The sequence below is a fragment of the Seriola lalandi genome, unplaced genomic scaffold, assembly GCF_002814215.2.
Source record: "Seriola lalandi dorsalis isolate HSWRI2012SDOR001 ecotype SW California unplaced genomic scaffold, Sedor1 jcf7180002053973, whole genome shotgun sequence".
NCBI lineage: Eukaryota > Metazoa > Chordata > Actinopteri > Carangiformes > Carangidae > Seriola > Seriola lalandi.
The window spans coordinates 158,783-174,487 of record NW_019524526.1 but is presented as its reverse complement, the minus strand read 5'-3'; the positions used below and the strand labels follow the sequence as shown (position 1 = coordinate 174,487).

Below are 15,705 nucleotides of genomic sequence, written 5' to 3'. Positions count from 1 at the left end.
AGAGAGAAGAGGAAATGACATGCAGCAAAGGGCTTGTCCGATGCGGGACTCGAACTGGGGCCAACTGCAGCGATGACCTTAGCCTCTGTATATGGGGCAGATGCTCAACCAACTGAGCTATACGACACCCCTCTGTGATGTTTTTTTGACGTTTTATGCCATACTATACTATGACGTTTTTTTGGGAAATTTTTATGCGTTACGATACTATTTCATTTGAAGCCTTACCATAATATGACGTTTTTATGACTTTTTACACCTTAATATACTGTGATGTTTTTTTGACGTTTTATGCCACACTATACTATGACTTTTTTTGGGCATTTTTATGCGTTACGATACTATTTCATTTGAAGCCTTACCATAATATGACGTTTTTATGACTTTTTACGCCTTAATATACAGTGATGTTTTTTTGACGTTTTATGCCATACTATACTATGACGTTTTTTTTGGCATTTTTATGCGTTACGATACTATTTCGTTTCATTCCTTACCATAATATGATGTTTTTATGACTTTTTACGCCTTAATATACCGTGATGTTTTTTTGACGTTTTATGCCATACTATACTATGATCTTTTTTGGAAATTTTATGCGTTACGATACTATTTCATTTGACGAGCTATACGACAACCCTCTGTGATGTTTTTTTGACGTTTTATGCCATACTATACTATGATGTTTTTTGGAAATTTTATGCGTTACGATACTATTTCATTTGAAGCCTTACCATAATATGACGTTTTTATGACTTTTTACGCCTTAATATACTGTGATGTTTTTTTGACGTTTTATGCCATACTATACTATGACGTTTTTTGGGGAAATTTTATGCGTTACGATACTATTTCATGACGTTTTTATGACTTAATATACTGTGATGTTTTTTTTTTTTTAAAGTTATTTTTTTGGGGCTTTTTGTGCCTTTATTGATAGAGCAGTGGAGAGAGACAGGAAATGGGGAGGCAGAGAGAAGAGCAAATGACATGCAGCAAAGGGCTTGTCCGATGCGGGACTCGAACTGGGGCCAACTGCAGCGAGGACCTTAGCCTCTGTATATGGGGCAGATGCTCAACCAACTGAGCTATACGACACCCCTCTGTGATGTTTTTTTGACGTTTTATGCCATACTATACTATGACGTTTTTTTTGGAAATTTTATGCGTTACGATACTATTTCATTTGAAGCCTTACCATAATATGACGTTTTTATGACTTTTTACGCCTTAATATACTGTGATGTTTTTTTGACGTTTTATGCCATACTATTCTATGACGTTTTTTTTGGCATTTTTATGCGTTACGATACTATTTCATTTGAAGCCTTACCATAATATGACGTTTTTATGACTTTTTACACCTTAATATACTGTGATGTTTTTTTGACGTTTTATGCCATACTATACTATGACGTTTTTTGGAAATTTTATGCGTTACGATACTATTTCATTTGAAGCCTTACCATAATATGACGTTTTTATGACTTTTTACGCCTTAATATACTGTGATGTTTTTTTGACGTTTTATGCCATACTATACTATGACGTTTTTTTTGGAAATTTTATGCGTTACGATACTATTTCATTTGAAGCCTTACCATAATATGACGTATTTATGACTTTTTACGCCTTAATATACCGTGATGTTTTTTTGACGTTTTATGCCATACTATACTATGACGTTTTTTTGGGCATTTTTATGCGTTACGATACTATTTCATTTGAAGCCTTACCATAATATGACGTTTTTATGACTTTTTACGCCTTAATATACCGTGATATTTTTTTGACGTTTTATGCCATACTATACTATGACGTTTTTTTTGGCATTTTTATGCGTTACGATATTATTTCATTTGAAGCCTTACCATAATATGACGTTTTCATGACTTTTTACGCTGTAATATACTGTGATGTTTTTTGCCATACTATACTATGACGTTTTTTGGAAATTTTATGCGTTACGATACTATTTCATTTGAAGCCTTACCACAATATGACGTTTTTATGACTTAATATACTGTGATGTTTTTGTTAAGTTTTTTTTTGGGGGGCTTTTTGTGCCTTTATTGATAGAGCAGTAGAGAGAGACTGGAAATGGGGAGGCAGAGAGAGGGGGAAATGACATGCAGCAAAGGGCTTGTCCGATGCGGGACTCGAACTGGGGCCAACTGCAGCGAGGACCTTAGCCTCTGTATATGGGGCAGATGCTCAACCAACTGAGCTATACGACACCCCTCTGTGATGTTTTTTTGACGTTTTATCGCCATACTATACTATGACGTTTTTTTGGAAATTTTATGCGTTACGATACTATTTCATTTGAAGCCTTACCATAATATGACGTTTTTATGACTTTTTACGCCTTAATATACCGTGATGTTTTTTTGACGTTTTATGCCACACTATACTATGACGGTTTTTTTGGCATTTTTATGCGTTACGATACTATTTCATTTGAAGCCTTACCATAATATGACGTTTTTATGACTTTTACGTCTTAATATACCGTGATGTTTTTTTGACGTTTTATGCCACACTATACTATGACGTTTTTTTGGGCATTTTTATGCGTTACGATACTATTTCATTTGAAGCCTTACCATAATATGACGTTTTTATGACTTTTTACGCCTTAATATACCGTGATGTTTTTTTGACATTTTATGCCATACTATACTATGACGTTAATTGGCATTTTTATGTCTTACTATATTATGTCGTTTCATTCCTTACCATACTATGACGTTTTTTATAACCTGTTATGCCTTAACATACTATGATGTTTTTTAAACTCATCTCCAGTTTTGTCTGAAAATGTGGTGGCATATAATGAAATCTGTGATGTGTTTGTCATTTTATTTGTGAGCTTGCTCTTGCAAAAATGAGGCAACTCTGCATACTCAAAAATAGACTAGTGGTAAAACAAAAGTTCACCAAAAGGAAAATCATAATGTAACCCAATTAAAAATGTCATGTCTTAGTTTTTGAAAGAAATGTTTTTCAGGTTGTCATGATTTACAGTGACTGAGTGAGGATTAAATCAAATCATTTTTGACTTCTTGACCAGGTATACTTATGAAATCATAGAACAAAAAAGGGTTTGACAAAATATGTTTAACAGACTGAATAATATATAGTTCATATGATCTAGTATAAAGTCAGAGCAGGCCAATTAACAGCAGCTTCACACACCAGTGTATGTATTTCTACTTGTTGCCACGAGAGGTCAGTTTTTCTTCATTGTATTGTTACACCTCTGCCATGTGTGTTCAAAAACTGCAAATACTGTGATCACAACTTCAGCTCTGTTTCACTTTTGATGATTCCTGCCTCTTTTCACACAGCCGTCACAATGAAAGCACAGGGACTGTGTGGAGATTTCTCCTATAAATCCTCTTCCTTAACTTGTTCCTAATGAAGACAAATCTGTTTGTATTGTTGGTTCATTCAATATATGAAAATAAGGAGAGGGAATAAACATATAGTTCTGTAATCAGTAAAAACCTTAATCTAAATGGATATATAGCTTATCATCCTGGTGTTTCTACCAAGGTTGGATTTTTTTACACTTTTTCCATTTTTTATCCATTGTGTCAGGGTGAATGTTACAGCTGGTGTGATGTGTATGATATTTTATTTTCACTGTTTATTACCACAAACTGATAACAGCTGTGAGCTTTTGATTTGATGCGCTGCAATAAAAAATGATTTGTTGTTTTTGCTGTCTTAAGTGAGGATTTTGATTGTTGGCTTGCGTCGATAGATTCAAATAATGGAGAAAACTGTAATATAAAGTAAATGTAAAAGAAGTTTATATTATCTAATAAAGCAGTGGGCCATGTAATAGCTGTTGCATACAGAGGTCAGTCATAAAAAAAATAAATAAAAAAAACCCCATCATATTTACCTTAATGCAGACTAGAATAGGTCAGATTTTATCTTCTTGCAAAGCACCATTAACCAACAAGTTGCTTGCTCGATTTGTTGGAAACAGCTGATGGAAAATGTGAATATCACTGCAGTACTCATTTACAACGGCAGATGGTGGTAAGGTATTTTAATTAAACAAAACTGGATGAGACATGAAGGTTAAGTATTCATATGTTCTGTAGGGGAGCAGAGTATTAGCACTGGGAATTAGCATGAATGCTAATTAGTTTAACAATGTGCAGTTTTATTGCCTTATAGAGACACTGGTCGCATCTTTACATTGTAATTTTTTCAAAGAGATGCTGTTACCCCATTAGATCTGTACGTTGCTGTTCTGCTTCTGTAAAATTTAAGTGGGAGAGTTCTGTTGTCAGTCCTGTTCTCTTGTCAACATTACAGATATTTCTCCTCATTTCCATTTGTGTACTTGAATGTGTCCGTCTGTAGAGGAAACTGCAGATTCACAAACTATTTCAATATATTTAAACATTTCAAGGGTATTTTCTTTATGGAGACAAACATAAGGGCTGTTGTCAAAAGAGCAGGGCAGTTTTGGGGAGCAACAGGCAGGCACTGCTCTCAACACCAAGTTAAGTGAAACATAAGCATCAAGGTTAAAATTGACTGTTGTCACATTTACCTACATTAACTTGTTCTTGAGTGATTAAAGAAGTATCACTATATACAGCGTGGCATTTAGGTAATACCACAAAATAGTGGTTTGTCAGAATCGTGTTGTTCCCTCATTGGCCACATTCCCTGCTTAACTGCCGCACAATATTGCCTGTGTGTGACTGCAAAAGTGTTAACAATCATGTGTCCTGCCCATGCATGAAAAGTATTTTTACTGGCATGCCTAGACGTTTAGGTGGCAAGTGAAAGTACTAAAGGCCTTACTTGGTTTAGGTGGTCAAAAAACACTTACATGGGCCATCATCAGTTTGATATGTAGAAACCCTGCTTATGCTCTCTTGCCTTATTTAACAACAAATACCACGCGTACGCTGACAAAACATTACAAACCTTATCTGTTTTATTCAAACTGTACACGTACAACAGGCTTATCTCGATAAAAAACAAGTAAAAAAGACAAAAATGAGTATCCCCATAAATACAACATGCCTTTAAAAAAAAACAGTCTGTGTTTACTTGGTAGGTTGCATATGCTCTGATAAAAATACACACAAACACACTCATATTCCTTCTGAAAACGTAGTACAACACAAACAGATCAGTCTGGTATCATTGACACTGGAAGATCACAGCGCACAAAATATTTCTGCCTTGTTAGGTAAAAGCACGATGGATGCGAGATGAGCCGTGTGGAGTGCTCAATCCTACATGCTAATTTTAACTGGGGTTTGAGGTATGTAGTTCATTCACATGAAATGCGACATTTCTTGTATACAAACTGCTGTAACAGATTGGTACATAGTGTGTGTTTCTAGTATCAGTATGTGTGGATTTGGGGCACAGCTTTAGAGATTAAGAATGACGAGAGTACCAGGTCCGTAAGGTCATACCTTTGTGAGTTTTCATTCATCATTTACATCATCATGTGATGTATGTTGAGAAAATGTGCTAAACGACAAGAAACAGCGGCATCTGGCACATTATATCCTGCCTTGCAGATGACTCAGTCAAGACCTAAACATGTTTTTCTGCTCAGATTTCCAGACACTATCTCCGTCTGATTTTATAAATGAGAGAAATAAAATGTGATTCAGCTCAAGTGACTAGTGCTCTACATTAAACAGTGGGTTATCAATGGGACTAAATCACTGCAGGTTACTTTTTTCCTCACTTGAATGAAAAGTCTCGAGTTTCCACAGAACGTTAAAACTATGCAGGTTCCAGAAAATAAATGAAGGTCCTCAGTCCTGAAATACACTTTTGGGTTTTGTTACTCTAATGGTAAGAGCATTTAGTTCACATTTTCCTGCTATTCTATTAAGAGGTTTACAGTAAAATCTGAAAATATTACTCTGTACCAGCTGAGGTCATGAACATTCAATTTAACCAATACACATAATCAATTTAGTTCTAATAACCTGTTATATCATCTCCACGGATTCTGTCCCAGATATACACTACACCTCCGCTGCAGTTTGTCTCCACTGCACTCTCTAAAAAATTGAAAAAATATTCCCACACTTGAGACCTTTGACTTCCTTCTTGGTGTTTCCATGATGTAAATCATCAAACATAAAGCTGGTTTCTAGGTGAACAGAAAATAAATGCCATCTCTCTGAGTTTTAAAGACTTGTGTAAGGTAGACACTAAAATAATGATTCATTAAAAACTCTAAAATGTTCAGTCTGTTTATGAAACCATTTACCGCTATGAGTGAAATTATACAAGAGACAGATTCTGTAACAGTGGGCAGAAAACAGGTGTGAATGTGTACAGTCATCTTTATCCAGGATGAAATAACATTAAAATCCTGAGCAACCATTTCCCCTCCCACGGATTAAATCTGGATCCTTGAAATGGTGCTTTGGATGTCTTAAAAGCTTAAAAGGTCTTTTTGATGGGAGATCCAACAGTCGAGAGACCACACACAGAGACAAACAATGAGCTGTTGTGTCTCCATTACAGAGAGTGGAGGCCTGTGTGTGTGTGTGTGTGTGTGTGTGTGTGTGTGTGTGTGTGTGTGTGTGTGTGTGTGTGTGTGTGTGTGTGGTCTCTTGAACTGTCAGATCCAAGTTATCCTGTAGTGAATCAGTCGTTTTTAACACTTGTAACCTTTACATAGCTGTGCAAACCAATATGTAACTTCATTCACCTTCGGAGTGAACATTCAACGCAGAAGTAAATATTCATCAGTCTGAAAATTAAAACAAATGAAAAATAAAAGTAAAGAACGAAAAATAAAAAGTGTTTTGATTTCTGGGCAGCCACTTGGCAGTAATGGCAGAGTTGATGGTCATTCCTCAGATTACAACAGGAAAGATTGTACTCTGCAATATTTAACACAGTATTAAAGCATTTCGGTCTTTAGCTAAAGGCAGAGTAACTTAAAATGTACATGTATAGTCCAGGCTTCTCTAGTTAATGAAATCCCAGTCAGGTGGCGTGGCTGCTGTAGGGATCAAACCTATGACCTTTTTGCTGCAGGGTGGACAGAGTGCCACACTGCATGGCCCATCAGTCTTTTCTGTTATGGTGCTTTCCACTGAGAAGCTCTCACCAGAATAGACAGAAAGTACATTCAAATGTAATATTAAGGATATACGCAATAATAAGTGGGGAATTTCATATTAAAAGTAACTTCACCAGTCTGGCATTACAGTTCAGGGACCAATATGTCCATTTTCACCAGGTTATAATCCAAACGATGCAAAAGTCAGAAGTGTAGGCTGTCTGATGATGACAAAAAAAGAGAACAAAAAAGAAATATATTGAAAATTCATCCAACTTCTACCGAATATAGAGTATATAAAGTTTGGTTGTGTCCAAAAACCTGAAAATGCAAAAATCTGATAAAAAAAATGTCCGTAATAGCATTAAAAAAAAAACAAAGCTATGTGACCTCTTTTTCGTGGTTGTTAGATCCAAAACTCCGTGGCTTTGTCTTTTCACCCTCCAGCTTTACACCGTTGTCTCTCCGTGGTTACCGTTGCTAAGGCGCTTGTAGAACCTCCGCCATGATTGAAGAGTCTTCCCGGACCAGACCCAGAAACCCGAGGTGATCCCGACTATCATGGTCATCAGGTATTTGATCATGAACACGGTGAAGTCTGGAGTCATGGGGGCAAAGTTGTGAACCGGACAGGGTACGGCGAAGCGCTTACAGGTCTGCATGTGCCAGGTCCGCTCCCAGTGCTCCCTGAAGGCCTGCTCGTAGAAGTAACAGGCGATCACTATGGTGGCCGGTACCGTATAGAGCACACTGAAAACACCGATCCGCACCATCAGCTTCTCCAACTTCTCCGTTTTGGTGCCGTCGTGCTTCATGATTGTGCGGATCCGGAACAGGGACACGAACCCGGCCAATAAGAAGGACGTGCCGATGAACAGGTAGACGAAAAGCGGGGCCAGGACGAAGCCACGGAGGGCATCCACGTTGAAGATCCCAACGAAACACACCCCGGTCAGGACATCGCCGTCCACCTGGCCCATGGCTAGGATGGTGATGGTTTTGATGGCCGGGACAGCCCATGCAGCCAGGTGGAAGTATTGGGAGTTGGCTTCAATTGCCTCATGTCCCCATTTCATCCCGGCCGAGAGGAACCAAGTCAGGGACAAAATCACCCACCAGATGGAGCTGGCCATGCCAAAAAAGTACAGCACCATGAAGAGGATGGTGCAGCCCTCCTTTTTAGTCCCCTGGGCCACGGTCCTGTAGCCGTCTTCCTTGAATTTGTCCACACAAACTACTTTATCCTCCAAGAAAAATCCAGCAGCGTAGGCCACCGCCACCATAAAATAACACCCGGATAAAAAGATGATGGGCCTCTCTGGGTATCTGAACCGCCTCATGTCCACTAAGTAGGTGAGCACTGTGAATAAGGTGCTCACGCAACACAAGATGGACCAGATGCCAACCCACAGCCGTCCAAATTTTACCTCATCCTCCCGGAAATACATAATTCCAGTTGGTTTAGTCGGCTCACACGGGGCCCCGCAGTCTTTGACCCCCATGAAACGGTAACCCAAATAGGAAGGCACCTCCAGCTGTAGAGGGCAGGAGAACTGGTGGTACTGGTTGTGCTGGGGCGGGCGGTTCGGTCGGCCAATATTTGGGGGGAGGGTCGGCTCGGGTGCATAGGGGGAAGACGAAGAGGCCGGGCTGCCGGTTTCGGATGTGTTCTGGCCGACGCAGATATCACCGGCTCCGTGGACCGGGAATGCCTCGCAGCGGAGCCGCTCTGGCCACTGAAAGCCGAATTTATTCATCAGGGCTTCACATCCCTGCCGTGCACGCTCACACAGGGACCGACAAGGGGGTATGGCCTGCTCCAGTACGGTGCAGACCGGCGCATACATGGAGCAGAGGAAGAACTTAAGATCCGCAGAGCACTGGACCTTAACCAGCGGGTAGAACTGGTGCACTTCAAGTCCGGCGTCCTCTTGGTTAGTGTGGCCCAGGAGGTTCGGCATGATGGTCTGGTTGTAGGCGATGTCGGTGCAGAGCGGGATGGAGATGGGTTGGCAAAACCCGTGTTCTGGGACGGATATTCCACTCTCACTGTTGTAATGTTGAGCAGAAGTAGGTGAGAAGGCCAGCCCGCACACCAGCCACATGATCCGCAGAAAAACGGAGCCAGTGGTGGACCTGGCCGCCGCCATAGTTGAGGAGGAGGGGGGAGGGAAGGAAAAAACTTTGATCCAAGTAGGACGACTTAAAAACAGCTGAAAAGCGAAGAAAATCAACGGCAACTGTCCCAATACTTAGCTCGTAGTCCAATTAGTTCGAGCTGAAATACATGTAATCGACTTTTCTCGTGTTTTATGAAGATAAATCCAAGTAAAACGTTCGTCGTGTCATGACTTCTTGATGGTCTTTGTAAGTGACTCCAAGCAGTCCACTCTCACTCCCAATCCGGTGGAAATAACACTTACAGTCCGGTTTTTCTCGAAGTAATGCAAGCACAAATTATTCTAGCGCGTTTAACACCTAAATGTGGTTACTTTGGCGCAAAACAAAAACATCTGAAACGCGAAAAGGCTTATATTTCCATCGTTTTTCGACTTGACTTCATGCGGCGCGTCGATTCACATGCTGAGCAGTTGGAAGTCCAGAGGCTCGCTCTCCTCACTCCGTGCAGATTCCACCGGTTTCCAGGCGCCCCCTCCATTCACAAGACACCCCACCTCCACACAGACAGAACGCAGGGCGCCTTGAAACCGATGCCAAGTCTCATCCAATCCTAGCGTTTGTTTTCCTACAGGACTCGTTCTTGATTGGCTTTTACTCCCCATCGAAGGAAAATATGTTACAGTAATTACATTACAGCAGAGATTTTACAAACTTAATTATTTTTCTGTTCAGGTTTTAAGAACAATTTGCCTATAGTTTAGTTTGTGTAAAGCACTTAAAATTTCATAGATGACACGAACATATATTGTCCTTTTCTTGCATTTATGTAAAAGAAAACAAGCCCGTAAATCCCAAACAGCAGGATAACACATTTGTAAACAATCAATTAATTTTTTCTTTATTTTTTGTATTCTCTTTCATACTTTTACTGTACTACTCATGAAGGAATGTTAACATTTTTTTACACAACTGAAAATTTGAAATGTGTTTACAGTAACAAATCTACTCCTGTAAAATGTGCTCAAAGAAAAATTGGTTGTGTTACTTTTGTCAAGAAAAGAACAGCACAAAGCCTATGCAGTAGATTCTTATAAAAAAACACTGGGAATTATATATAAAGTGCATAAACACAGTCCCCCCCTGAATTACTGCCCACATTTCATACTTTTCAGCAATTCAAATACTTGATGAGGTGAAATAAAATGGCAGTTCAGTCTGATTATAGGGCTACAAACACAGTTAAATCAGATTACCAATCTTCGCAAACCAAGTATGTACCAAGTATTCAATTTCTAATGCCTGTACAAATGTGTTTGTTATGGCAGAACAGCAGGATAAAGCACATTTTCCATCATTTATTTGACCTTTCCTGTCTTATCATCTTTCATCTTCTACATAAGCAGTCACACCCTTTAGTATGTGTCCTCTGTTTACGAGAAAAACTTGTGTTTAAGTTTAGTTTTAAGCTTTCTCCCATCTACACCATTTGAATATGCAGCTGTGATGTTGAGTTCTCTCCAGCTCCTCACAGAATCTCTACACACACAGCCACTCACTGTATGTTGGACAGGTAAACACACTGCAGCACAGTGAGCAAACCATGACAAAAATGTTATGAAACCCAAATGAATTCCAGCATCTTAACTACTCAATCACAGCAAGTATCTGTTGCTGTTAGAAGTGTTTCATTGCTCACAATTAGATGCAGCTCCTGGACCGATCTGCATAATCGTGGGAATAAAGAGCAGCAACAGTCAAAGCAGCAGTAATTCACAGGCCACCGAATGTTGGAGGTGTAAGCGGTTCCTGGTGGTCTTGCTGCATTTGGTGTGTTTCTACCCAGAGTGGGATAAAGAGGGTGGGGATAGTTTGGGGGTGGGGGAAGGGACAGGAAGAGGAGAGAAGGTCAAAGAGGGCAGGGGGAAAGAGCGAAGGAGACAGAGCAGGAAGCTGAACCAAAAGGAGAAGTCCGTAGAGTTCCCCGCTGCAAGATGGCTTACAATGAAATAGGTAGGCTGGTGAAGATTTCTGAACAAACACAGAAAGATATTCATCTAGAAACTGCAGGCGAAATGTTATCCCTCGTCCTCAAGGATCTTTGTGCTGACTGTGTCACAGGTGACCATAGTACTACTAAAAAAAGTGGGAAAGAGGCCATCCTGCAGGACAGGGACTACTTTGCCTCATTCAGTAACTTAGCATATCAACATGACACGTTCCTTTCTCGCATCTTAACCTGTGCATGCTTCCACTGGGCAAATTATGCAACATATTAAAAGGAAAGAAAACTGAACATACAATACCAATTCTCAGGTGTCTGTACTCCGTTCTGTGTACCTACTCAAGTCATCTTGTAGCAGTGTACTCAACATTACCAGAGTCCAAACTAAACATGAAGAATCACCAATTAGTTAATGTGCTCCACTTAGCTGGAACAAGCCTACAGAAGACGTAAGCCTGGCTCCACCTTCAAAACTGTTTATAAGTCCTCTGTTCTCCACTGCCCTTGGCTCAAGCTTATATAGGCTATCATTATCCACCTTGTGCGTACATGATGAATTCTCCTATTTTATCTCTCTTTTTTGTCTTGTACATTAAAATTGTTTCCCTTGCCTTTGCCTTCTCTATGTGAAATGTACTGTATCTGCCGCTTTGCATTTTTCAGTTTATTTTGTATGTGTGTGTGTGTGTTTGTGAATGTATGTATGAATTGTCTGTTTACATAAAATTTGTTAGCTTATTGATCAGAGTGTAGCCAACCTCAGAGATAGCATGCAGCCTCTTCAACAACACCATACAGGGATGGCTGGATTGACAGACGATGATCTACAGGTGCTCCGAGTGTCGACACTTTTGGTGGTATCCATCTTGGACTCCCAGGACATCCATTGATGTTTGCAGTTTGAGTCTAGCTGAGGACATTTGTTGCGTGTTATCCTCCTTTGCCAAAACTGAAATCTAAAAAATGAATATTAATTACAAGGAACCTATCAATGCTTCTTGGAACTGTATTCAATAGTTTTTCAATAGCCCGTTTTAAAAAGCAGAAAGATACAGGCATTTTTTCTTACCAGCAAGTTGCAACAGGATAACTTCATAGGTAACTGTGCTGTTTCAATCTATCTACCCAACCTGTGTCAGTGTCAATACACCCAGCAACACTGATTACTGAAAAACAGATTGTATTGATGAGCAAAAGGGGAGGAGGTGGGTCCAACATATTCAGTGTGATTCATGGCTGTGAATAGTTTGTTCTCTTTTTCAGGCAAGCTTATCCAGGATGCCAAATGACCAGACCTCATCAGGGCCAGGAGTTATTCAGAGAAAAACAGCTGCTGTGGGGGTCAAATCTATGACCACTGTTTTAAAGTATGCCAAGGGAAGGCATTATGATTACATGGAAATATGAGCTAAAAGACAGAAATGTTAAGGCTATTGCTGGGAGCTTCAGACAGCTCAATCATTAGTCTAGAGATGAATACATTTCACTGGTCAGTGCTGTTCAGTGCTGTCATTGGATTGGTTTCACTAGTTGGGTTGAGATCTGATGGACAGCTCTGTAATAATTAAAGACTCCAGCTAATAAAGTTATTGACTGAGAGTGTTGTTAGTATACTGTGATTTCCCTAGGGAGTATTGGTCCAACACCATCTGATCAGTCACAGACACTGCGATGTTACACACTAGAATGAATGGAGGGATGGAAGCACATGTTTACCTTTCACACTTAGGCAACTCTGGAAATACTGGTACTTTGGAAGAAGGTTGCAGTACGGGAAAGCATTTACAGAAAATCATAACTACCAAATGCATTGCTCTAATGTAACTGATTTTCCAAAATTTGCACACATCAAACTATCGTAAATGTATAGAACACACATTAACTTATATAGACCTATATAAATTAACAATGCCATGAACTTTCTTCGCCTTTTATGCATTATGTGAAAGCTAATTTTTTCAAATTTGTTGAACAAATATTTTTCATTTTTGTTAGTTTTAAATTCCAGTTTGCTCAAAATCCTAAATTTGGACAACAAAAATGAATAAACACAACTTGATTCTGCTGAAAGAGGAACCCAGCCCTACTGATGCCGGCATGTTAAACAAATCTCATCATATGACATTGTTTACCAAACTCAAACAACAGTTCAACCTGGGGTGGTTAACAAGACTGTGCAGAAAATTTCAACAAGCTCCAACTGGGAGGTCTGTGTAAATTTGTGGTTTATGTGATTTATAGATTTGAGATATACCTAAAAGCTTAACTGTAAAAAAAAAAAAAAATGGTTTCATTTAGGAACCTAATGATTTTGATTGAAGGATACAGACTGCTAATCAGTGACCGGTGACTTGAAGGATAAGTGATGATTTAAATCTGTCATACACGTTGGTGAGTTTGATTGTAAAACCTGTTAAACCAGGCTAGCCATAGCTGTCTATGTCATGAATGCTGTTTCACAACTACAGACGCACAGACACAAGCATGTAAAAGCATAGAGTTCGTACAATTTTACAAGTGGTTGTAGCAAGATGATCTCTGTCTCTCTGTTCCTGCCTCATTCACTCAGTCACTCCCTCGTCTTTCCTGACTGTGGTGTAAAACGCAGCAGTTAGTAGGCACAACAGGTCAAACTGACGCACTTCATCATGTTTAACTGAAGCTGTTTGTTTGTGTGTGTGTGTGTGACTATGTTTGTGGATGGTGTCTGCAGTGGTCAAGCAGATGGGGGCAGTCCAGCAGGTTTCCAGACAGTCAGTCAGTGTTTGGACTGCGGTCTGCTGCAGCTGGACATCTGCTTGAGAGAAAAAAAAGTTACACAAACAACAACTAGATTTACAGTAGACCAAGGTGAAATAAACACAACAAAAAAGATTTTGATGGTTTGGACTGTGCTTGCTCAGTTTGAGGACAGCCAGAAGTGTGACCGCCATGCAAAGTATTTGAGCAACCGTGTGAAACCCAATGCTGAACAACTATTTAGATGTGGAGCTGAGGTGGAAAAACACAAGCCTCTTAGTTTAGTCTGAGGAGGTTTTCCAATTTGAGGACGGCTTACAGGACATGTCGGCTTACCAAGTTGGTCTAACCAGCATGTTAGGTGTTTTTGAGGAGTGAGCTAAAGGTTAATACATCATCCTGGTGTTTTTCACACTTTAACCCTTTCTATATGTGGTTATGTGAGTTAGGTGAATTTGTAATCATTATTTTTGAACATTTTGTAGTTGCATTTGAAAATGGATCTGGTTTATAGTAGTTTATGTTTTTTAGTTAGCCCATATGGCCTGGCCATATTCACCTGAGACCACAGTAAAAATGTCTTTATCATTGATCTGCATATATGAGTAGGTGGGATTCATCACAATAAACATCATGTCTGGTTTTATTTAATGTAAAGTTATGTTTTTCTTGTGAATTAACAAGTATGGATTTATATGATGAATCTGCAGGTGTGATGCAGATACTTACAAATCAAAAAACATGTCCAGGAGATTTTTGGCCTAGTCCCCAGGAGATCACTGTAAAACCACAAAGCCTGATACAGTTACTCTTAAACAGTTTACTGTGTTGTCAGCTGCACATACTTGCACCAAAACGCAAGTGAGGGCTTAAGGTTGGACATTTTGAATACTTACTTTGATCTCCTCTGCTTTAACTCTGGCTACGTGAGATTAGATAATGATGAGAGGCTGATGTTGATCATTGCAGCTTTAAACCAACTTCAAAAGACTTGTACTTAATTCTATTTACTATACATTACTGTATACAAACTGTTTCTCACATAGTTTCCTTGTGTGTGTGTGTGTGTGTGTGTGTGTGTGTGTGTGTGTGTATGTGTATGTGTGTGTGTGCGTGTGTGTGTGCGTGTGCGTGTGTGCGTGTATTGGGTTGGTATATATATATATAGCATTATAGAAGTATGTGTGAGAGACCGGCCTGAATGGGGGGAGGGGATATCAACCTTAAGAACTCAGTAGAGAGAGAGAGAGAGAGAGAGAGAGAGAAAAAGAGAGAGAGAGAGAGAGAGAGAGGAATGCAGGCAGCTGGTTTGTGTCTGTCAGTGCTACACAGAGAGCCTACAGTACTGGACTACTCATACACGCAGGCACGCACACACCACACATACACATACACATACACACATACACATATATACACACACACACACAGCACAGTGATGAAAGAACGATTTATTTGGACCAACAGAGTGTGTGTTCGGTCCAGTGGCAGGCAGCAGGAAGCTCACTGGCTGATGTCTCAACTACTTGGACAAAAACACTATATGTGAGTGTGTTACCAGAAAAAAAATTCAATGCACCACATCACAAAAAAATGTTGGATGGAACAGAAATGAAATGCAGTCATATCAAATGCAGTTTGGAGGAATTGGGAGGGTGTGCCTTCTTGTTATTGCAACAGATCAGTGAATTGCTCAGAATCATGAAGCTATTTATTATAAAAAAGTATCAAGACAGTGGCTTTGGTTTTCATTGTATCATTCTCT

At 39.6% G+C, this 15,705-nt stretch overlaps 1 protein-coding gene across 1 annotated transcript; it reads right to left on the bottom strand.

The window, feature by feature from the left end:
- Nucleotides 1–4,946: 4,946 nt before the first annotated feature.
- Nucleotides 4,947–9,701, bottom strand: LOC111652398 (frizzled-7-like). Its single transcript, XM_023402652.2, has one exon. The coding sequence runs from the start codon at nucleotides 9,226–9,228 to the stop codon at nucleotides 7,528–7,530; it is 1,701 nt and encodes a 566-aa protein (XP_023258420.1). The 5' UTR covers nucleotides 9,229–9,701; the 3' UTR covers nucleotides 4,947–7,527.
- Nucleotides 9,702–15,705: the final 6,004 nt, after the last annotated feature.